At 34.1% G+C, this 25792-nt stretch overlaps 1 protein-coding gene across 1 annotated transcript; it reads right to left on the bottom strand.

Moving 5' to 3' along the window:
- Positions 1 to 10610: 10610 nt before the first annotated feature.
- Positions 10611 to 14841, bottom strand: LOC131074238 (early nodulin-like protein 18). Its single transcript, XM_058010822.2, has 2 exons — positions 14324 to 14841; positions 10611 to 11367 (listed from the first exon to the last, which is right to left on the bottom strand). The coding sequence occupies exons 1-2, from the start codon at positions 14511 to 14513 to the stop codon at positions 10856 to 10858; spliced, it is 702 nt and encodes a 233-aa protein (XP_057866805.1). The 5' UTR covers positions 14514 to 14841; the 3' UTR covers positions 10611 to 10855.
- Positions 14842 to 25792: the final 10951 nt, after the last annotated feature.

Here is a 25792-nt window from a genome sequence, read left to right as displayed (position 1 = left end):
CCTTATTGGCATAAAATCTATCCAGCCTACAATAGATTCTTTTATGGCCTTTTTGGAAACTACACCAAGTAAAGCATATACCCTCATATTCCTTCTTCAAACCCTCCAAGGGATCAAAGAGTTCCATTTTATTCTACATCCTAATCCAATGTAGTTTCTCCCCTCCCTTCCAATCCATGTTGACATCCCCTAACTTGTCTTCAGGGTATTCAATCATATTATAGCCACCTTCAAGAATCTAGGGAATATTTGGAAGTGAGCGGAGCCATTACCACATCTTTGTTCTTTCTCTCATATTACATGGTGAGGAGCCATAATTCAGGATCAAATTTTTCCATTTCCATTAATAAGCAAGACAACACCACCACCCTTTCCTTTCTCATGGTTGATGGATATTTGATAGGGATCTTTTCACATGAATTTTAGGTTCACTTCCAGAGTAAATTTAATAGCTTTGACTTATTGAAGCATTACTATGTCTGCATCTCTATGTTGACTATGCAACCTTCGCATGACATGCTTTCTATCAAGGAACTCAAGCCCCCTAATGTTCTATGAGATGCACTTCATCATCTTTTAACCAGTAATGTTTTAGGCTTTCTTGGCAGCCCTAAAGTTGTTGAAACACTTGGAAAATTCCATCTTAGAGTCAACCATTTTGGGGAGGGGGGAGATTTTACCTTTAGATCCTTTAGACCTCCCTCTCTTATGTCTAACTCGGATAAACTTTCCTTTACCGCCAGGCATCAGAATTCCAACTTTGTCGAGATCATTATCCCTACATATGTTCATTATGATCAAAATCTTGTTCCCCACTAGCAATCGAGCTGTTGGAATTCAACTATGCCTCCATATTAGACTCACAACAAATATGCTCAATGGTATCCTCATAGATGCTTAACTTAATTGCATTATAAGGCACCATGGCAAGGCTAAGAGCCTTATCAGGGGCAAGGCCTTTAATTGATGGGTCAATAGTAATGATATCAAAAAATGCACTCTCTATTAGATAAATCCTAAAGATTAGAGGTATCAAGCATATGGCAAACAATAGCCTAGGGGGTTGGAGGGAGAGATCTTCCCCTTAGATGCATGGACCCTTCGAATACATGTCAAGTATAACTTTCTCAAAGTGCTGAGAGAATATCGAAGTTATTGGATACCTTTAGGGCATCTAGGATCTCCACAAGGGAGATGTTTCCCCCTAACCCAACCATATTATTGTTATCTCTTTCTTTATCCTCAAATCCTTTAATAATAGATTTAAGTACAAAATCATTTTTTATCATAAGAAAGCCTATTCTCAAGTGGGGTAGCGCAGTAATCATCGTCCATAGGGACAAACCAAGAGTCATTTCTAGGGGGTTAAGTTGAGTGCTCCCCTTATTGTTCCTAATGGATTCTTTAATTTTATCCATGGTCAACTACTAGGAATTCTTCCTTCTAGTCCTACATGATTTGGGGACTACAAATTGATCAATCCTTCTAAGATTCCCCAATTTGGGAGATAGGCTTAGCAATAGCCAAGTTCAAAGGGGCGTCTGTAGTGAAGTCCCCAAACATAGCAGAGGAATTAAGCATCGAAATTTCAACCACCAAGTTTGAAACCATATTTATAATAGCCTCGTTAAGAGAGTCAAGTTTCTTCATCAATAGGGAATGATTGTAGTCATTCTTAGATGGACAAGCCACTTTATCTTCATTATTATCTGTAGAATGAACTTTTTTCAGTGGAATTGGAGGAAATATTTGGTTTTTGAGTGGTTAAAATAGGGCAATTCTTCCTAATTTTCCCTTAACATCTACAAAGAAAATAAGCATTAATCCCACCTAGGGTCTCAACTAGGCAAGAAATAGTACAATTATCAACATTAATCTCAATAAACCGGGGAATATGTCTACCAGGGTTAACCAAAATGAGAACTTGGGCATCCAGATGAGGAACTAGGGATTGAGAGTTGTCAACCCTGATAACCCTTTAAATAGGTTCAAGTAATTGCGGAATAAAGTTTCATAGAATTGGAGGGAGACTTTTAACCATCACTCATCTAGGGTAGGATAATGCAAGAATCTCATCGTGCACAACATTGTGTGACTAGTTGAGACTACCTATAGAACAAAACTGCTTCTGCACTACCACTGCCTGAGATTTGGCGTCTTTGAAAAAAATGACAAATAATCCTTTCTAAATCATTCTACAAAATGAAATGTGAAACCCTAATTTTTTAATCCAAACATTCTTAAAGAATTCATCTAAAACTTTTTGGGCTGAGCATTCTGCAATATCCACGATTGCCAAAAAATTGCAATATCTTTTAACCTAGCCTTCTCATTATCGCTAGCCTTAACCATACATTCATTTACAACGATAGATAATGTAGGTAGGGGAGAGCTAGGGTACTCACCTCTTCTTCCTCCATCACCATTACCTTTTGAATCAAGGGAACTCATAACCTCAAACTTGGCATCACAGGAAATCGAAAAAGGCGAATCAATAAGGGTCAATTTGGAAGACTTGTCTTTTTACCATCCACCACATCAAGGGATGTCGATGATCATTCAACATTAAATGCCCTACCACTCGAGGAGTCTCCAATTAAGGCTCATAAGCCCTCACACACGATCCTAGACAATGACAGACACCACAAACAAAACACAATAAATGCATAAACGAAAGACTAAGCAACAAGGTAAAGGAAGAGCTTACCCTCATGGAGGAGGCGTTACCACCTCCTCCACATGCTGGGGTCAAACCCCCTCAGGAACATCCGCAAGCACTATTGAAGTTGCAGAGCCATCATAAATATTAATTTAGAAACTATCATGTAATTATTATAAAATTCTTACAAATTTAATTAGGCGATAACTTTTTTAATTAAATTTTTGAATCACACTATAATCTATAAAAACATAAAGAAAAAAATACCAAGAGGTTCCTTGAAATATTACCCTAAACCAAATTGAACCTAAGTCCTAAACTCAGTCGATACTTAACTTTAACATGTAACCAAATCCTAATTAAACTTTAACCTTAATCATGAACCAAAATCTACTGTAAACCTAAAATGAAACCAAATTGAACCTTAACCCTAAACCTGGCTAAATAATAAATCAAATTTAACCCCCAACCCTAACCCTAATCCTAATCAGATCAAATTGAACCCTACCACTAAACCAAATTGAACTCTAGCACTAATTCAAGTGGAACCCTAAGCCAAATTCTATTTGAACTCAAATTCAAACTTAACCTATACCAAATTGAGCCCACACCCTAAATCAAATTAAACCCAAATCTTTAGGTCATGAAGAATCCTATTCAAGATATAGAAATAATCACCTTGAAGACCAAATAAAAAATTGAACCAAATTGAACCCTAACCTTAACCTTAAACCAAGTTACACATTAAACGAATATGAACCCTAACCTTAACACTCAAACAAAATGAACCTTAACCCTAAACATTGAATTGAGCCTTATACTGACCCTATTTTAATGATTGTTTAATCAAATGATAATCCTAATTAGTGTCTTATCAAGTGATATCATTTTTAATTAATATGTCCTCATTACATATTTTAAAACTAATATAATCTAATCCATCATAAATCTAAAACCAAATTAAACCTTATCCCTAACACCAAACGAAGTTGAACCCTAGTACTAAACCAAATTGAAGCCTAACTCTAAACCCAAACCTAAATTGCACTCTTACGCTTATAAAACCTTAATAAATTAAACAATAACCTTAAACCTAATCGAACATTTATTTATTGTCGTGTTGGATGAATTTTTAGAGTCGTTAGATTCAATTAAGTAATATTAAATAAAAAATACAACCATGTTATAAATGAAATGATAGAATATTTAGTTTTGTATTTGATATGATTGAATCATGATTGATTAATTAGCATAATCAAATATATAATATATATTTAGAATAGTGACAAGGAAAGAGCGAGCATAGTGATTATTAGATTAAGATTGATTAATTACTCATATGAAAGAGTTTTATTAGATTTTATTGCTAAGTTGTATATTTTATTACATTCAATTTCCTACAGGTATATCTATCTTGTAAATAAGGTTTCAATGTCTACTCAATTGATCAATGCAATATGGCCCTTATATCTATTTTAATTGTTTTAAATAGTAATTCTTGTCATTTATTTATATTTATGAATGCTAACTTTTCTAAAATTTGATATTTCTCAGCGTCCTCTACATGAATTTTATTTATAAAATATATGTATGCTAATTATTATTTTTATTTCAAATTTATTCTTAAATATAATTATGATGAAGGCATATCATACTCACATATTAATGCAAAAACGTTCGTCAATAAAACTAGAAGCATTTAATTTGACGTATTTGTGACACTTAAATGCATGAAAAATTAAAAAAATATTTTAATATTTTTTTAATTACACCTAAAGCATACCCTATTTGAAGTATTTGAGTTAGCTTGAAAGATCAACGGTGAGGAGTTCTGCAGAAACGTGCAAGACGATCTAAATAATCTAACCGTTCGTTTTCTATGTCCCTCACGCGGTGGCTTCTACTACACATTATTTTATGTGCCCATGAGAAACAACCCGCCTTTCGCCTCCCATTCCTATAGGGCACTGAAAAAGGATTGGTGAGTCCAAAAACACGTGGAGTGGAGCCCACCTACAAACCTATTTAGCCAACGCGTTTTCTGCAGCTCCAAGGAAAGCTCGACACGTCCAACCTTATTCAATCATCACCTCTAAGAGCATATGTCTAACCGCTATAATGAAAACATCTGACTTATAACTCCTCAATGTCATTGCATTTCTCTTCGGAATTCTACTCCAGCCTTCGCTACTGAATATTTGATAAGCCTCAAAGCCTGCAAACAGAAACAGTTAACACGGACGACAACAATTAAAGTTTCTGATAAAATGATAATGATGATGTCTTAAATTATAAATCTGTATCCACTCTTTAATTTTAAATATAAGTTTGTTGCCAAAATATATCCACTGTTATCAATGCAGAAAACTCCTCCAGTCAATGGTCTAATGGTCACCAATTGCGAGAAAACAAAAAAGTTAACATGTGCACGGAGCCAAAGTTTTGTTTTCAGATGGAGAAATTGTCATGAAGATGCCAACCCAAGGTCATGAAGATGCCAACCCAAGTTCAAATCCCACTGGATATGCTTCTCATGTCAACACAATTGTAATAATGCAGAGCAAATCCAAACAAGTCTAGTCACAAATCTCATGCGAATTTTGAAGAAAGTAATACCACTCATAAGAGGCTTCAAAGTCAAAACAATTATTCTCAATTAAAAGTGCATTATCCTCTTGCATCTTAATGAAGTAGATGCGAGGGTTAACGAAATTTCCACATTTTTAATAAAATTTTGAGAACTTGTATAATTTGAGTTAGAAATGTAAACCCGCAGCAAAAGAAAACTGGATCTTTGTAAAAGCACTTATTTCAAGGAAAGATGAATAGGAATCCGATAATGAAACAATGAAGTTGTTGTCACATTTCTTTCTGAATGCTGAAAATTACATTGCACAACAAATAATGGAAACAATGATGTGGATTGAGGAATGGTAAATAAAAATGAAGTAATCTCCCATCACCAAGTCATAGACTTCCCATGCCCTGTCTTTCCAAATATAGGCTCCTGACAATAATACATAGAAAAGGTCGATGATAGAGGCACTACTTCTTGCCATGTTCAAGTATGAAGATCTCCGAATCTCCTCTACAAGTCTAATAGCACCAACAGATCAAGTTGTAATTATATCTTACCCACTAGAAGTTCTCATCACCAATTCCAAACGAGAAGAATGCAAGCATTAAACGTTGTAATAAAACTATTATTTTGCATTACAGTGCCCTTCCAATTTGGACTTGCATAAGAAATCTGCATACATCATTCTAGTCACCTACTTGTTTTCTTTGATTGATCCTCTCTTCTACCTATCTCCTTATATCTCTCTATCCCTTTATATATCTTTATATCTCCCTCTATCTTAATTACTCACTCTCTCCCTCTCTATCTATTGGTCTCTCTCAAGTATTCATATTATGTCTCCTACTCTATTCTCTCCCTATCTCCCTCTCACTCCTCTCTCTATCTATTTCTTTCTATATCTTTCTCTACCTCTATTTCCCCCTCTCTCTACCTATCTCTCTCCCTCTTTCCCCCTTTCTTCTCTTTCCCTTTCTTCCCCATTTTATCTCTCCCTCCTCTACCTATCTCTCTTCATTCATCTCTATCTCTCCCCATCTCTCCCTCCATAACCCCTATCTATCTCTCTATTTATACCTCTCTCTCCCTTTCTCTTCTCATCTCTCTCTCTCTCTCTCTCTCTCTCTCTCTCTCTCTCTCTCTCTCTCTCTCTCTCTCTCTCTCTCTCTCTCTATCCATTCATCTCTTTCTCTCTCTTAATTCATATACCTATATACCTATATTTAATTGCCTCTATATCTCCATCTCTCTATATTTTATTTCATCTCTCCAGCTATCTCTATCTTGTTATCTCTGTATCTCTCTATATCCCTATATCAATATCTTTAGCCACCTCTCTCTATATATATCAATTCCTATCTCTATCTTTATATTTCTTGTTGACACCTAAAAGTTGCACAATCAATTAAGAGAATTTTATTCATTTAATTATTCTTAATTCTTCCTATTAATTAAATTAACATTTAATTAATTAATATACCCTTCTTCTATCTAAGCCATTTAATTAAATACCCCCCTTCTAGCCCATTTAATTAAATTTACATTTAATTAAAATCCCCCCACTTGTAAAATCCTACAAATGCAAGTTGCAACCACAATTGAAATAAATTAATTTTATTTTAATTAAATTCTATTTTCCCCACCCACTTGCAAAATCCTACATCTCCCACTTGCCTCTCTAAACCCCCTTCTAGATTTTTCTAATCCCTTCTAAATTAGCCTAACCCATCTCCTAAATATTGTCACATCCCTAAGCAAAGGGAAGTCACTTCTCAAACCCTCAAAGTCTTTGAAAACCATTAAAGGCTTCATGTCTTCAACAACTTAAATTTGAAAGTATTCCAAACCATTAATGGTTAACTCAACCCTCTTGCATGATTAGAGACTTTCTCTTAACTCAACCTCCATCTAACCCAGGGGTCTCATCAAGCATTCATTGCTCTGACCATGATTATCCCTTTAACCTTTGCACAAGAGTTTATCCTTTGGGTAAAAGCTTTATCCAATGGATAACCCTAACCTAAACTTAACCCTTAACTCCCAGGGTAACCATGAGGTCTTCTCAAGCATTTAATGCTTCTTACATCTCCTCTCAACCAACCTTATGTTGCCAATTGTCACCATTTCATTGGTGAAAATTGTGAACATGGATTGAGCAACTTTCAAACTCAACCCTTGATTAACTCTTTCAATCCTGGCCATCCATTGCCCTATTTTTGCTATAAATAGAGCTCTCGCTCCTCCATTTTCACATATGCAAGCTCTTAGTATCATACTTATGCTCAATTTTTAACACATTTAGTCTCTCTTTGCAAATAAGAATTAATTTAATAACCATTTTAGATTGCTTCTTTCGTCAATAGCTTAATCATACAACTAGTATATCATGTTAGGATAGTATTACTACTAATCTTGTCATCTTATAATCCAGTTCATTTCATTTGTAGGATCATGCATAGATAGGTTGCATTTTTATGTTAAAATCAATCAAAAACATCCCTCGTTCTTGCATTTGTCATCCCTAAACCACTTTGCTTAGTGATATGAGAGCAGAGAAATTGGTTTGAGGGACCTTGTGAGATAGAGAACCATGGAACCAACCTTGGGAAGCTAAGTCATCCTTCATGACTCCATAGCTTGCACCAAGAAGTCCTGTGAGTGTGTGGACAAGCTCTTTGGGCTTCACTTTTCGCATTTTAAGTTCTATTGACCCGCTTTTCCCGCATACATTTCTATCTCTCCCTCTCTCATTATATCCCTCTCCCTCCCTCTCTCTATATTTATCTCTTTCATCTCTATCTATACTTGTCTCCATTGCTTTATTAGTCTTTCTCCTCTCCATATCCCTATCCTTCTTTCTCCAACTCTTTGTATTCATATCTCTCTACCTCTATCTCCCTATCTCTCTATATCTCCCTTTTATCTATATCAATCCATCACTGCCTCTCCCTCTCCCTTTCCTTCCATCTCTCCTACACTATATCCACATCTCTATTTCTCCATCTTTTATCTTCCTCTCACTGCTCTCTATATCTCTATCTCCATTTCTCTCCAACTTTCTACCTCTTTCCCTATCTCTTTGTCCAGATTCCTTTCTATCTCTCTCTATATCATCATCTCTATATATCTCTCCCCCTACCTATCTCTCTCCCTTTCTCTCCTTCCCTCTCTTTATCTCTCCTTCTATCTCCCTCACTCACTCCCCCTCTGTCTCTCTGTCCCTCCCTCCCTATCCCCTTATCTATCTGTCTATCTCTAGCACTCTCTCCATTTCTCTTCTCATATATCTCTTTCTCAGAGCTCCCTTTATCTATCTCGCCTCTATATCTCTATCTCGTTGTCTCTATCCTCTATAGTGTCTATATCTCCTTATATACCTATCTCTCTATCACTCTATCTCAACATTTATATTTCTCTCTGACTCTCCCCTCCATATTACTCTATATATATCTATCACTTCCTCTCCACCTCTCTCTCTCTCTCTCTCTCTCTCTCTCTCTCTCTCTCTCTCTCTCTCTCTCTCTCTCTCTCTCTCTCTCTCTCTCTTCATCCATTTGTCTCCCTCTTCCTATCTTACTCTATCTTCAATTCAACCTCCACATCCCTCTCTCCCCCTCTATCTCTATAAATGTCTTCATCTCTCTATCCATTGATCTCTCTCCCTGCCTCCCTCCCTCTGTCTTCCTAGACCTCTATATCTGTATCTCTTTCACTCTCTATCTGTATCTCCTCAAATTTATTCTTCAAACTCTCCTTCCATCACTATCTCATTATCTATTTATCTCTCTACCCTCATGTATCTCGCCAATTGACCTCATGTACAACACAAATGTATGCACAATGTAGACCGAAAAATTCCCTACTTGACATTCCACACCTCTTCGGCATACCCATTGCACACCAAGGTGCGATTGCTAGTTTTAGATTATTTTATCTTCACTTCCACCTCTCTAACTCCCACTTGTTCTTAGTTTAACTAATCAATAATTTTTGTCTACCTCCATCATTCAATTAGCTAACTTGCATTTATCTCAATCAATTCATCTCATTGAAACTCATCCATTGATCTTCAATCTTCTCATTATATCTCCACTATTAATCGATATCAATAATCTATAAAATTGTAGTATAATAATAAATTATAAATAATATTATTAATTATGGGGGATTGAAAGTGTTCCTACATAAAATCCACATTTTTCTAAGGATAAGGATAAGAACGAATATTAAATAAAACTATAATGATATGATAATAATAATAATAGATTTTTTACTTTGATCAAGAGTTTCATAAAAATATAAAAACATAACAATATAATCATATTCCTCTAAATTAAGTATGCTAGTTAATATTTAAAACAAATATAAAAGTAATATTTAAGTTTAAATCACAAAAAAATAAAATAATATAATTTCTTATTGAAATAATCATCTTCTAATATACTTTCCAATACCACAATGACAATTTTGTTTGTTCTCAAATTAATTAAATTTGTTTGATAGTATTCAAATCATTTAGATCTACTTCTTCTACCATTCAACTATTCTTCTCTATATTTTCAAAATGCCATTTTCTCAAGAAGTGAGACCTGTACTACACATAAAGAAATGGTTTTAACTAGAAAAATAAAACTAGCTTTCTTAACTAATTAGACTTATCAAATTTTAGACTACTACCCCAATAAATTGAAGGTTACTTAAAATATTTGTTATAATTATTACTTTTACTTTAAATTTATTCATAAATATAATTAATAGGTGAAACAAAATATATTTTTTTATTGAAATAATCATCTTATAATCTACTTTCAAATATATAATTACTATTCTTAACTAACTAGATAATAAAAAATTAGACTATTAATCCAATGAATTAACGATTTCTTTAAAATATTTGTTATAATTATTATTTCTATTTCAAATTTATTTTTAATAGAGTCAATATTTAAAACAAATATAAAAATCATAATTCAATCTAAATCACAAAATAAAAAATAATATAATTTTTTGTTGGATTAATCAACTTCTAATTTACTTTCAAATGCATACTATAACACTCTTAGAATTACTATCTCTACTTTAAATCTACTTAGAAATTATCAATATTGAAAACAAATATAAAAACCATATTATCAATATTTACATCATATCTACTTTTTAAACAAGGACTTTTTTCTTTGTTTGAAATAATAAAAAACAAAAAAAGAAAATCTTTTTTTATGAAAATAGAAATGGAAATGGATCCTTTTATAGTCCACCATACCCATACCCATACAGAAAATCTGTTTAAGCATCTACAGATGACTTATCATAATATAGATCTAAAAACAGAGATAGTCATATCTTAAGATCATATCAACTTTTTAAACAATAGAAATGTAAATAGATTCTTTTATTGTCCATCATACTCAATGATCTGTTTATGAATCTACAAATGACTTTCCATAATATGGATCTAAAAACAGAGATAATCATATCTTAAGATCAACTGTAATCAACTTTTATTAATTCAATACCAAAATTAAATGAAAAAATAGGCACTGTTGGACTATGGAAGCTTATTGGAAACTGACTCCTACACTTTTTCTGTAGACCCAAATACCTGCATTATACTCTCCTTACAGAAACAGATCACCATATCCAATCAAGAACTGCAAACCCAATACAGAGGCCAAGCCAACAAAACCCAAACCATGAAAGGGCAGCAGATGATTTTGGTTGTTGGAATCGGTTGATGTGCCAGAGTCATCAGGAGTGTTTGATCCCTCTGGAACAGGTGTCAGAGGCACATTTGTGACAGGTGTTGAGTCAGCATCTTCATCATCTGGGGCAGGGGCACTAGGAGGAGGACTCATAAGTGAGGCAGGGAGGCCCTGCCCATGGGCCACCATGATTTGAAACTTTTGTCCTCCCTTGCTGCACTGAATTCCATCATAAGCTCCTGAGAAGAAATAGTTGATGCCTTCCTTAACCAGTGGGACAGGTACTGTGGAGGGCTTTGCATCAGTTGATGGGTCAGCAGTAGACCACTCAATGGTGTCATCGGTCTCAGCATCTAGATTGTCACACATCTTGTACGTTGTGGAATTGTAACTTTGGACCACTGTATGGTTCGTGTCTGTATTGAAAACTGCAATGTAGAGACCACAGAGAGATAATATGAGAAACAGAGTTTTGGGATAAATTGCATATAAAATGAATTTGATAATGCAATGTCTGATCTTGCTTATAATATCTAATTACAGTTTATATTAGTGACTAAAAGAAATTTAATAGAGTTTTGAGGATATATATATATATCACTTTTGGGCTAAAACAAGTTGTAGGAATGGACAAACATGCTTAGAGAGGTTATCTAGAAAGCTAGTTATCATAAATATAAAGACGTTGGATAAACATTCATAGAGATGGTAGTGTCCAAGTTATAAGAGATAGAGACGTTGGAATAAATATGCATAGAAATGGTAGTGCCCAAGTTATAGGAGTGGGTAAGTATGTTCATAGGGGTGTTCATAGAGAGAATTATCTTCAACATAAAGAAATTGGGATAAGCCTGTATGGAAAGGGGAATATCTATGTGAGTTCATTAGGGTGCTTACAAATAATTTAGATGAGTGGATAATCATTTTCAGAGAGGGGATCCCATTCAGTTAAGCATGTGGCAAAGTTACTTACTTTTATATGTGGATGATTTTGAGGATATTTATTTCTAAGAATGAGGGTTCTCATTTAGCTAAGCATGTGGTAAAGTTACTTTTTATGTGTCAGATCTTATATTTATTATAAAAGAAATCACCTAGAAGTAAATTTGAAAGCTCTAGATTTTTATTTTAATGTAGTGATGTTGGGATATACCAACAAATTGTGTCTTTGATCTTATCTTTCCTACAAACATATGTATATTATAAGGTTTGAATGTCTTGATCCCTAAGCAAGTGGCTCTTATTTATACATGTTAGAAGGGAAATGGAGAGGAAGAAGGAAAGAAAACAAAGCAAAAAGAGGGGCTAAATTAATGACTTTTCAAAAGATTGGATTCTATTTAAATAAATTTTGGGAGGACTAAATATAATACCCCACAAAATTTCTAAACACTCCCTATTTAATATACTCCATTACTTGAAATCAACAATAAGGTGGTCATATGTCTTGAGTTTGATTTTAAGATGGGCAACTTGTGAGAGCCAAAACCACAAAAGACACTACTTTACTAATAAACTTTAAGTTATTAAGGTAAGTTGATCTATATTGTATGAGTGCCAACACTAAGCACAATAGATTTCTCTCCCTTACACCAAAAAGAACACAAATAAAATACCATAACAAACCAAAAATAAAATGTTCTAAAACAAACATATAATAAGATCTCAGATTTCCATTTACCTTATAATATTCAAATTAAATTAAATCAAATAAATTTTAATTTATTGATAAAGTTAGATAAATCACTGAAAATTCATAGAAAACCAAATCTTACTCGATATAAAAATCTGATATCTTTAAAAAATAAGAACACCATTTTTTATTTACCTTTTATACTGTTCGTAATCCCCATTAAATTTCCAAAGGAAACTCTTATTCCATTCCCCTTTAGATTTCCAAAGAAAAACTCTTATAAACTGAAGTGTTGATTGGTCTGCTGCATATTTTCCTCCAATAGAAAGAAGGCAGATTTAATAAAAAAACTCATAAACTGAAAAGATGTTGATTGGTCTGCTACATACTTTGAAGATAAACCCCAAATTAGTAAATAAGGCCACTATACACTTTTGAAGGAGTCTGCCATTTACCAAAATGGTGTTTCAGAATTGCTTCTATAACTTCAAAAATCTTAGTATCTTGGCGGCCACATAAAAAACTTTTAACTTTTAACTTTTATATTATCAAATTTATAAGAAAGCTTACTAATAAACTGCAAGATGTCATTCCACCTACTTTTCAGTCATTGATTTAACCATAAAACCTCCAGTTTTCTCTTCAGAAAGAGAATCCCTGTAATTTTCGTAGGGCTGCTCCCTTATGAGGTAGCCCTATAGGAATGGTCTTGATGTGAAAGAGAAGCAAGGCTACATGGGGAATGAGGGAAATGGCTGTCCAGCTTCTAAGATGTATCAATGCATATAAGTTATTGTCCTATTCTATCACTTATACATTAGTACATTCTAGAGACTGGATAACTGCTTTGTGAAAGAAAGCTTCCAAAATTTAGGTACACTATCATGGAGCTTGTGCTAATAAAATCAGGGTACTACCAGTTGAGGCAGAAGGCCACCTTACTGAAATACTCTGCTCCTTGAACGAAAGAGAAGTTAAGGGAAGGTTTGAATTGGGCCAGCAAAATTTCTCAACTATTCACAAAGCTGCTTGCTAGAAGGTAGCTTTCCAAATTATCTCTCTTAAACTATTCAGATCAAAATTTATAAGAAAGCTTACAAATGATTTCCACTGGGAACAAGGCCAAGGAGAAAAGGTCACATTGTAAACAAAGTCATCCACAATTCACACTCTGGTGGAACTTTCCTCACATAGTCTTCAAAAAGATGAATGAGGCTCTGATATATATAGCAGAGGGATACTGTGACCTCATTAAACCCAATCTGATGGCCAATTGAGCACTGACAGTCAGATCTGTAGCATGAATACCTTCTTTATAAGCAAAAGGGTTTAAAATTAAGAGTAAAGAAGAGCAAGACATATGAATCATGATTTTGCTCAATGTGGAGGCACAGTGTAGATCTGCAGCTTGAAAATGTCCAAGTCCAACTACTTTGACAAGTACTAACAATCAGATCAGAGAGAGAAAGAATAGTGGGATCTATGAGACCTATTTTAAGCTTATGTAATTTAAGTCTCACATCTATTATAAACACAGTGTTTACGTCGCATTTTATGCTTTGACAACTCATTCCAAAGCAGTTCCCCATTAAAAGAACAAACCCCATCAGACCAATGTGGATTGAAGAAGCTTAAAAAATGGGTCAGAATTCAAAGAACAGGACCCATCAGACCGATATGGCCTAAAGGACCTTAAAAATCATCAAATGCAAAAGGATTGTAATTATGATGATGAAATTATGGGAACTTACTTAGATAGTCTCCGAGACTGAAGTTTTTCCCTTGTGCCCATTTGGCATAATCAACACTGGGTTTCTTGAGCTTGTCGAACCATCCTAGCTTGTCCCCCACTGTATAATTCGTGTAGCCTTCCACTTCCACACAGCCAAATATCACTGCAATACTTAATACCCATATGCCCACAATCACGATTCTCTCCATGATTGAATTCTTTTTCTTTGATTTTTTCACAGACCCACTTCAATCTACTATCCTGTAAATCATATCTCCCAATGATTTTTTATACTGCAGTGGTTCTCAGCTTCACTCTCAGACTTCAATTTGGTATTTAAAAAAGTTAGTGATGGAAAGAGAGTTTTGTTTCTTTGTGTGTTTTTCTATGTGGGATGATGTGTCCTCCACCGACTCATGCTTGTCATGATTTGTCTATTTTATTGGCATGAAGTTTTACGACCCACTGGATAGTCAGAGATCAATGGTGGAAATGAATCCCATGTGAAGCATTATTGTCCAAGTGATGGGATTTGGTACAACTTTCAATGCATTCTTATTCCTTTCACCCTCTGGAGGGATAAAAGTTCATTGGCAAACGATGAGCATGTGAGCTGATGATCATAATAATATTATGTAAATGGCTGTAATCTGAATGGGCCTCAATGCCAAAGGCTCAGATGCCATATGTTTCAGTGTTGGGTAAAGAAAAATGTATGCTGTCTAGTAAAACACGTGGCATCTGTTGCTTTCAATGTGATGTGCACATCCAAAAACAAAAGAAGAGGAATTTGTCTCTAAAATTCAAGGAGACTCTAATGCCCAGGGTATAACAAGATGCCATGTATTTTAGTGTTGATAAGGAAATTTGTTGTTTACACATGGAGCAACTTTTTTTTAAGTGATAATGTAAATCCAACAGTTGGGAATTGTCTGTAGAACACGTTAGGTATGCAAGTACAGAGAAGAACAAGTTTATTCTTACTAAGAATGAACGTTGACACTTTCCCAAGGTTAGGTTGTACCCATCTAACACTTCTATGGTTCAAATTCCAAAATGCCCATACTTTTTTTCTTTATATAAAGACAGGATGGGGCATCTAGTGTGCCCAACCCATCTTTATAGTAAATAGCATGGTGTGAAGAGCAAGATGAGATGCGATGTGAGGTTCCTTTTTAATTAGGTTTTTTTCGATGATAAAATATAATAAATATTAGTTATGTTTCTAAATTTTAAATTAGGAAAAATGAGTTATGAGAGTCAAAGAGTGTAATCTTTATAGTAGTTGATATATTTTCTATTTATTTTAGTTTATTCATTAGATAAGTAAGGGCAATCTAGAAGATGCATTAAGGAATTATTTTATCCATTCTTATTCTTTGTGTTGGATGATGATTTATGTATGATTTTGTTTGATTTGGTGTAGTGGTATCTATACTATTTTAATGGTGTCATTTTGTCTCTTATAGAGGTTTCGTGTACCTCTACTTCTCAATGAAAAATGGCTATGTATACATGTGGGTATTGTAAGCAACTTTGGGGACTTGTCTTAAAGAGATTGAATGACAAAAATCCTTCATGACAATCAAATCCCACAAACATTTAGAAATTTGAAAACCTTGAGAAATGTGCAAGGATGCAAATTCTACTAGAGTGAATGTGAGTGAAGCTAAAGGAAATGCAACAATGGCTTCTATAATGCATTTTGGTAGAGATTTATTCTTTCCATGTACATTTATGTCTATTTCTATTAATACTACTATTACTGTGTATTATCATGTGTTCTTGTGTGTATTCATGCAATAAACCCTTTATTTAATAAGTACTCCCTATGATTATTTATGACGATTTGGATATTAAAAAGGATAAAGATGTAAAGTAGAGTAAAAGGGAAGTGTCATGGAGATATCACTAAGTTGGCCTCCATGAAACCTTGGAAAATAAGTTGAGCAATAAAGGGAATCTTGTTGTATGTCAAAGTCATGGATTTTTTTATCAAGTTGGCATCCACGAAGGATACAATCCATAAGTAATGTCAGATGTATAGGACCCATGAAGGTCTTGCTTTATTTATTATGTGTTTATGACTCATGAAGAGTCACTTTAACCAAGGAGTGTATTGTTAGACTTTTGAAGAACCACTTAAAACCATCACATAGTGTATGTTTGGTGTAAGGTAGGATACATACCCTATAAATTGATTGTGTATAAGGGTATGAACAATTTGAGATAAAGGAAAATAGTTTTTTATAAAGGAAATGTCAAATAAAATGATGCATTACATTAAAATAGTTGTGAATATGTGATCATTTAACTTCAAAACTTGTAGGTGGGTGTAGCATCATAAATTGTAACCATGTACAATTTACAACAATTTTTGTGTCCTTGCCTTGTATGACACATTTTAGCTCTCATCCAGGCCTATTTTTGAGCTTTCACCTTGAAGTTGGTGTCATATGTTCACATGGTGGTTGAACCTTTGTCTTGAGCTATGTGCACCTTGTGTCCAACCTATTCACCTTGTTTTAGGTAGACAATGGCACATGGGGTGCCCTTGTCCTAAGACAGTGGTGCTCGGGGCACCCTTTTCCTCCCAAACCAAACCCAATTTTGAATATTTTGGTGGACATTTCTTGCTCGTTGGTTTCAAATCATGATGTCTTAATTTGACCATTGGAGGTCGCCCTAATTGAGGAAATATCTCAAGAACCCTATATAAGAAAATTCCTCTAATTCTTTTTGTCGCATCACATTATATCACAAGCCTTTGTTATCAAGCACTATCATCATCAAGCATTTGTCATCAAGCACTATCATCATCAAGCATTCATTGTGTAGACACATAAATCTGACCATCGATTAAATATATATTCAATGTTTATTTAATCTATTAAATCAATTCTTTTATTAATTAAATCATATTTAATTAATTCCCCCCCACATTCTTCTATTAATTAGATAAATTATTTAATTTATTTAATTTAATTCATTTGGCCATATTCTAGCCTTTAATTAAATAAATCACTTTTATCTAATTAAATTCCCCTTTCCTATTTTAATTAAATTTACGTTTAATTAAAATCTCTCTCCCATTTAAATAAATCAAATTTATTTAAAATATCTTTCCAATGCAAGTTGTAATCCATCTTTTGAAATAAATCATTTTATTTCAAAATTAAATTGAAAAATATTCTCCCACTTGCATTCTCCTAACAAATCCACTTGCATGACTAATTATCTTCTAGATTCTTCTAGATTCTTCTAAACCATCCTATTTAGCCTAATCCCCCCCCTTAAGCATTTGCACAATCCTTAAGAGAGGGTCACTTATCAAAAACCCTCAAAGTCTTCATAAACCATTAAAGGCTTTGTGTCTCCAACAAGATAACCTCCAAGGTCTTCATAACCATTAATGGTTAACTCAACCTCAACCCTTGGTTAAAGACTTTTTCTCTAACTTAACCCTTATCTAACCCATGGGTCTCTTCAAGCATTCATTGCTTTGACCATGGCTATCCCATTAACCATTGCACAAGATTTTATCCTTTGGGTAAAAGCATTATCCAATAACTCAACCCTAACCTTACCCCCTAGGGTGACCCTCATGTCTTCTCGGGCATTTAATGCCTCTTCTCTCTCCTCTCAAGCCTCCTCATGGTGACACTTGTCAACATGGGATTGGGTTGAAAGTGTCACATGAATTGAGTATCCTTCAATCCTAGCCCTTGTTAAGATTACTCAATCTTAACAATCCAATTGCTCATTTCTTCTATAAATAGGTCTCATTTCTCTCATTCATCATCCAAGTTTTCATGCATCTACATTATAGTCTAATTTTAACAAACATTTTTAGCCTCTCTTTGATATAGCATTTTAATCATTTAGGAGCACTTTAATATAGCATTTTAATCATGAATCATGTTAGCATAGCTAGTTAGTTTCATTACCATATCATCATCTTTATCATAGCTTAAGATAATGTCTTAGTAAGTTTTGTTAGATCTAGAATGCATTGCATATAGATCATTATTGTTCACTATCACTCATTATGGGAGTTGTCAATCCAAAAGTCAGTTTCTCAATGATCTGAGAGAAATCATTGACTTGAAGAAGCATGTGAGATAGAGAACAATGAGATACATCTTCAGGAGTTAACTTGTTTAAATTAGTTTAAGCTTAGTTAGTCTTTATACTCAAAAGTTTCATTGGTATGTTAGTTTCTAGTTTCAATTTTGATATACTGATTACACTAATCCTAGGCATACACATTGAACATCAAGAAGACATTTCGTCCCACCATATTCTTCAAGATCTAAATACCATGGATTAACAAATTACATCAATCTTCATGCAAGCAAAATGTTTATGATTAGGTGATTAGGCCATTCATGTCTAGTCATGTAATGTCATGTCATGTTATTGCATCCACACATGTGATCACATTGAAAGAGAATTGCATCATCAATCTATATTCATCTACAATAGACAAGGTATATTATTCAACATTTTACTTCAATATTTTAATTCATTTCAAGGATTAATTACAAACTTGGGGTTTAACCTAGGCAAAACCTTACTCCCAACATATTTCTCTTTTTTGTAGGTGCAAGCCATAGGTTCAAGAGTTGTAAATCCAAAATTAGACAAAGTAAACAAAGAAAATTAGATCCAACTTTTGCAGGCGCAAAAAGCGAAGGATAGGATCACTCTGCACTCCTTTGTCTAACAACCTCCCACAAAACTTTTGGGGTAGATTCTTAGCAATATTTTGGTTCTAGAAACATAAATTTTATCTTCATCTAACATTCTAGGGATAGGGTCATTTGGAGCTCTATTGTCCCATTTTTTCAAGTCCAAACTCTAGTTATAGGTTCCATTCATCTTCCTCATCTCAGATATGTGCTTACAACTTCATATCAAATCTACAACTTCCTGCTCATGTTCATTTATGTCAATTTTCCATCTTTAGCCCTAGATCTAGCTTTCAACTTTCGTATTTTCAGTATCCAATTCAACCCTCATAAAGGGAGCCATCTGAAATAAATTAGCATCCACCCCTTGAAGGTGAATCTATTGATTTCATCTCCCTTTGATGTGAGGATTGTGTGAAATAGGGTTATGCATTGTTTACATAGTTAAACTAGTGAATACCCTATTTTACCACCTTACATTTTAGTGAACTCGACGTGAATAAACCTATTTCACCACCTTACATTTTGGAGAACCCGACACGTTTAACATCTTACATATGTTTGATTTGGCATTTTCAGATCTAAAATTTCAGAGTGAAATTCACAAAATATCATTGTTTTCTATTTCACGCATGATTGCATTGCTCATTGGTTATTTTTATCAAAATCACGTGCTAGATAATAGCTTTTTTTTATTTCATGTTACTTACAATCTTTCAAACAAACTCAAATGTATTTCATTATAAGGGTTTTAAACATTTTTCTTATATTTAAATGATTTCTCAAAGCTTTCATTCATATTTCATGTTGTTGTATGATGATATTTTTAAAGAAATGAATGAAATATTTGGACTTTATAAAAGTGTTGGTAGATGTTTCAAATGAAACCCTAACTAATCTTAGAGATGATATTGAAATGAATCATACCTCTCCTAGGGTATCTTTTATTTATGAAGAAAGAATCAACGCTCCTATCAATGATCGCTCAAATGGAAATACAACATTGAAGAGTAACATGGAACCATCCTCTTCTCACAAATATACTTTGGTGCAAGAGGCACAAAATAAATATGTTAAATCTTAGTACATCTATACCTCTAGATCCTCCTTATTCTCCTAGACCTTATCTTGATCATCATCATATTTTCAAGAAAGATGATATTATGCATTTTATTCATGACCTTTCTCCTACCATAACATTTAGTAGAGATGAAGTTGTAGATGATGAGAATACTTCTTCCCCACCTAACAAAGCAGATAGGAATAGTAGTGATAGGAATGGGAATCTTCCTACAAAGGATATTACTTCCTCATCTATTCATCCCTTTATCCCTTCAACATGTCCTTATACAAAAAGATACAAAGAAGACCATAATGAAAAATCCTTCCCCTCCTTTATAAATTCTTTTACCAAAGCCTTGTCCTTGTATCCCTCAAGGGACAAGACCTATCTATGTTGACAATCAAGAAAAGCTAGTAAAAAGAATATTTTGGAGACTCAGATATGATAAAAACATTACCTTTCCTTTTGTGAGATATATCAATAATTATAAGAACAAAGATAATAATGTGTATTACATCTTTCATCATAACTATTCCCATTTTATTGGTAATTCTAAAGCTTCTAAAGCATTTGTTCAAGATTTATGTGATAGAGCTCGTATTCACATTACACTAGATCTCTTGCTTTTTCTTGATTCAAATTTAAAAGTAGTGCATTCACACTTCCTTCACATATTATGTTGCTCCTCACTACATGTGACACTAGTAGCTTAATTTTTGTGGGCTCTTTTTCATTCACGGTGGTACAATTTCATGTGCAATCATACTTGGTTAGCAACATAATAGTCTTTCCTATTTTTGTCCCCATGCTTGGGGGGCAAGAAGAATGTTTCAATCATCTTCTCTCTTTTTCACGGGTTTCCTTTTCCTTTTTTGAGTAGCATCTTTCATAACTTGATGTCCTTTCTTGCATAGAATTGTCCTTCATGTGAGTACATGTATGTCCCTTACATAGGACCTATTCCTTGCTTGAAATGGTTCATCTTTTATGAACAATCCCTCCTTAGTGATTGTGTGTAATCCTTCACTAATAATACACTTTTCCTAGCAATGGGGAAGGTGTGTATTCTTAGTTTCCTTCCCTTTCTAATATGTCATCTTTATTAATGATATCCTCTATTTTTGGGGGTAGAAATATTTAGGCAAAGATCTCTCCTCCTTTCACTATGCATCCCTCAAAAGATCACTTTACATTTGTTGCAAGATACTTCTCTTACAACTATCTCCTCCTTTCTTTGAAAGAGTTATGCTTCTTTAACTTGGAATTAGGTACATTATTGCCTAAAGGATATCTCCTTGGTGTTGAAGGTGTGTATCCTTGTCTTGTATTTTTAACTTAACATGTCAACATAAGGTTTTGTTGACATCTGGCCTCCTTGTTGTTTATATTTAATTAAATTTTGCAAGATTTCCTTACATACTATACTTTGTTTATTTATCCTTGTTGTGGATTTCCTTGCATACAATTATTTGTTTGGTTATCCTTGTTCAATTATGGCATATTTTCTTGCAAACAATGCTTTGTTTGGTTATCCTTTTTCAATTTATTTTGTATTATTTCCTTGCATACAATGATTTATTTCGTTATCCTTATTGTTTTGTCCTAATAACACCTTTGCAATTGTTTGCATTGTTATAATAAATATTTGCTCCGTAAAATATTCTATTATAATTTACATGAATCAACCACCTTGCAATAAGAAAACATTACTTGGTACTCTTTTGTAGGATGAGTTGACTAGCATATCGCAACTTGCTAGACTATTTGACTCTTTTTATTTTTGCAGGATGAGTTGACTAGCATAATACAACTTGCTAGACTATTTGACTCTTCTTTTTCTCTTTACAAGATGAGTTGAAATGTATAACATAACTTGATAGACCATTTCAACTCTTCCTTTCTCTTTTCTCCTACAAATCATATAACATAACACAAGTTTTTCACCCGTGAGAATCTGCGCTCCCATGGATCACCTAGCATAACACAACTTGCTAGCTTGTTGAATCCATGTTTCCTTTCTCCTTCGCCATGAACTCATAAGCATAACATACTTTGCTAGTTCTTGGATCATAGTTCATCATTTGATGCATACTCTTTCTCTTTCCATGTGACCACTTATTCTCTTGCAATAATATTTCAAGGATGATATTAGCGGTTGATACATTTTGAGTATTGAGGTCTCTTCAACTAGTTGACTTGGAGCTTTTGTTTATTGTACTAACACCTTTTGTGTGTCTTTTGTATTTGTTTGTCTCTTTGCCTTTTTTTTTGTCTTTGCAGTGTCATAAAATTGTGACCCTTGCAATTTCTGACCACATTAAAGTCCTCATGCATGCGAACTAAATCCCTAGGCCTGATCGGAGACCGAAGACTTGCTCAAAACCTGAAAATTGCATCTTTCTGGCCCTTTGCACTGCCCGAACTACATCCTGTCTTAAAAAAAGGGCAAAACAGGGGCGTGGCGCCCCTGTCCCTACCCCATTTTGAGGTAGGGTCCTTTTCAATTTTTCTTTGGTGGTTGTGCATTGAGCGGGAAAATTCCCCCAGTGTTGGTCTTTGATGGAAAATTAGTCAATTAGCCCTAATTGATTGGTATATAAGTTACATTTTTCCTTTCATTTGCATAAGTTCAATAAGTGGATAAGCGATAACACAGATACATGAGAAAACACATCCAAGCATTCAAGAGCATTCAAGCATTCTTTTTGTAGTATCCCTTGGCTAATCTGACCTTGTTTCACTTATTTTGAACCCCAAGGAATATTGTCAAACACTTGGCATACAATGTTTGAAGCCGCTGTAGTGAATTCTTAATTTGTCTTCTTTGGGTTTGTAGGCTGCAAATGAAGTTATGGAAAGCTTCTAACAATGCAAAGTTGTTATAGAAATGATATGCTAGCTGTTTTAGACCTTACACACACATGGAATGACTGAAATTAACTAGTACAGCTAGTAGACATTAAGACAAACACTTGTCATGCATCCTAAAGTACACCTACAACCATTAGGCATTTAAGCAAACAGTTGGCATGAAAGCTAAGTGGCTGATCAATGTTGAATGTTACCATGAATGTGGAATATGCAAATTATATCTCCATTAAACATATGCAACCTCCAAGTATTTCATGATATAATCATAATAGAAAATGATGCAATGAAGTAATGATTTTCTAATACAATGACCATAGATAGAAAACCTTGAATTTCAATGGCTGCCTTGATATATTGGTTTGATTCTCCTCATATGCAAAGCCCTTGTCAAATATATATAGTTGTTCACCTTTCTAAATCCCCTTCTATAGAATTCAAACTACTGTAGCGCACTGTTCACGGCACTGTAGCGCACACTGTAGCAGCAAATAAACCCTCTGTATGATGTTCTCAGTCTGCCATATACATATGCTCTCAGCTATGGCAATAAATCTGAAAATAAAACTCCAATCAGCACAATATTGACTTCTGAATGAAGCCAACTCTCACAAGCATAATTAGATGATATTGCACACCCTCTATATGCTATTACAATGAAGAATCCATGCTCTCCAATGCCAACAAGCCTTGAATCTTGTAGAAACCCTTGGTATTCTAAACTTCAATGCTCCAGAGAAACTTCGATCAAAAACTCCAATCACATAATGAAGTTCGATTCCTTTTGCACACTTATATTTCCTCAAGAAGTTCGAACTTCTTCAAAAAGCTCTTAATTAACATTAAAATGTTATAATATTTCATTGGCATCAATAATGTAATTAAACCTTGGGTTATGTGCTCATAAATTATTAATAAACTTGGCCCCCTTCTCATGATAAATAGACCCTCATTTAATTGCTTTGTGATATAAAGTCATTTTATAACTTAATAATATAATCTCCAAATAATTAATGTTTAATTGAGCCAATTAAACATTAATATCTCCATGAATACTTTGTATTTTCAAACGTCGTCTGAACTGGGAGCTAACATGAGGAGACTGCATATGACCATACCCCCTTTACTAAAAATAGCAGGGGTCCATCTCTAACATCCCAAGACTTACTAAAAATAGTAAGTAGAGAAAGTAATGTCTGAATGATGCCAAACGAAGACCAAACTGAAGCACTTTGAACACTGGGGATGATACCAATCCTCAAAAGACCCTCTATCCAACACATTAGCTTACGAGGGTCAGGATAATAAGCTAATCTCACAAAATCCAAGTCTGCTAAAATGGGGACATTACACTTTTTCAGCATTGAGCATTCTCAAGTCTCCTTTCAAGGCTAGGTGTTGCATTCAAGTCAAGGATTCAATGATTGAAGAGGAGATTAATTTCAACATTCAACTTCATACAAACAATTCTATCAACGTTTCTATCACAACCTCCCTTGAGGTGATTTACAGTTCAGTCTTTCATTTACATTTACTTGCAAGTACTTTCTTTCATCATTTGGTTAATTCCAAAACCGGGGTTTGACCTGAAGGAAAACCCCCAATCCCAACCCCCTTTCCTCTCTTTTCTATGTGTAGGTTGCAGGTGCACAGCTGTACTTTTGGATTTGGACTCCACTTGCAGAGGTGGGAAAACCCTTTTCATTTCGCAAATTTTTCGGAGGGCCGTGTACACTCCCACAATGGTCTGGGCAACTTTTTCTCAAATTGATAGGGCTTTGTCTCAACAGATTATTGCCAGATCCAGGTGCACAACTTCATCCTACACTTCTATCTCGAGTTATAATTAGATCTTTGTCTCTTTTTCACTTGGTTATAAGTACACAATTCAATCGATTCAAATCTCATTCTAGAAGAGGGGATTAACTTACCATTCTTATATCACTTAGAATTCAATCTCCTTCTCTGGAGGTTGAATCTACTGTATTTTCCCCCCTCTTCTAATGTAATGCGTGAAAAGTGTTCGAAGGGAAATCCGAATTGAAACTTCTATCTCTCCCCAGAGGGAAGAAAAACTTTCCTCTTGATCTCTCCATCATTCACCTTTTTCAACATTACATTTTGGTGAACCCGACGTCTTACATGCTTTATTATGAAAATCATTACATATTTTTCATTTTCAAGTTTAATTTTTCTGCAAACTTAGTGGTTAAATCATTCAAAACCCTAGTTTTAAAATTGAAATTGAACTTGTCGCTTTGTAAGAATTGTTTGTTAATGTCTTAGATCTGAAAATTGGTTTGTTTGTCAAATTCAATTTCTTTATGGCCTTGTTCAATTTGCAAATCAAATTCATAAAATTAAGAGGTTAATTGATAGAACCCTAATTTTTAAAAATCATCCTTAAATTGTGCAAAAATTGAATTTCCATTTAATTTTCAGATTTGTGACTGTTTTCAGACTGATCTTTTGTCCTACAATTCCAATTTTCAATTTCCCTCCTTTTTCAAAATTCAAAATTTCAAAAATTAAGTGGTTAGGTCATAAAACCCTAATTTTCAAAATTAATTGGATTTTGTGCAAATTTCAATCAATTTCATTCAAATTCAGATTTTTAAAACATTTTCCAAGGTGTCCCTCCCCTTTAGGTTTGACCTTTTTCAAATTTGCAATTCAATTCCTCTTTTCTTCAAAACCATAATAGGGTCATATTCTCACATTTGAACCTTAATTTCGCCTATCTAGAAATCGTAAAATTCACCAAATTTTTGGGGTTAGCTTTAAAATCATCGTAATATTCATCCCTGAAAATTTTGAAAAAAGTTGGTCAGACCATGTGCATTCCTGCCACGGTCCTCGACTTTTT

This window comes from Cryptomeria japonica, chromosome 8 (assembly GCF_030272615.1).
Source record: "Cryptomeria japonica chromosome 8, Sugi_1.0, whole genome shotgun sequence".
Classification (NCBI taxonomy): domain Eukaryota; kingdom Viridiplantae; phylum Streptophyta; class Pinopsida; order Cupressales; family Cupressaceae; genus Cryptomeria; species Cryptomeria japonica.
The sequence above is the reverse complement of the archived record's forward strand: the minus strand, read 5'-3'. Positions and strand labels throughout refer to the sequence as shown.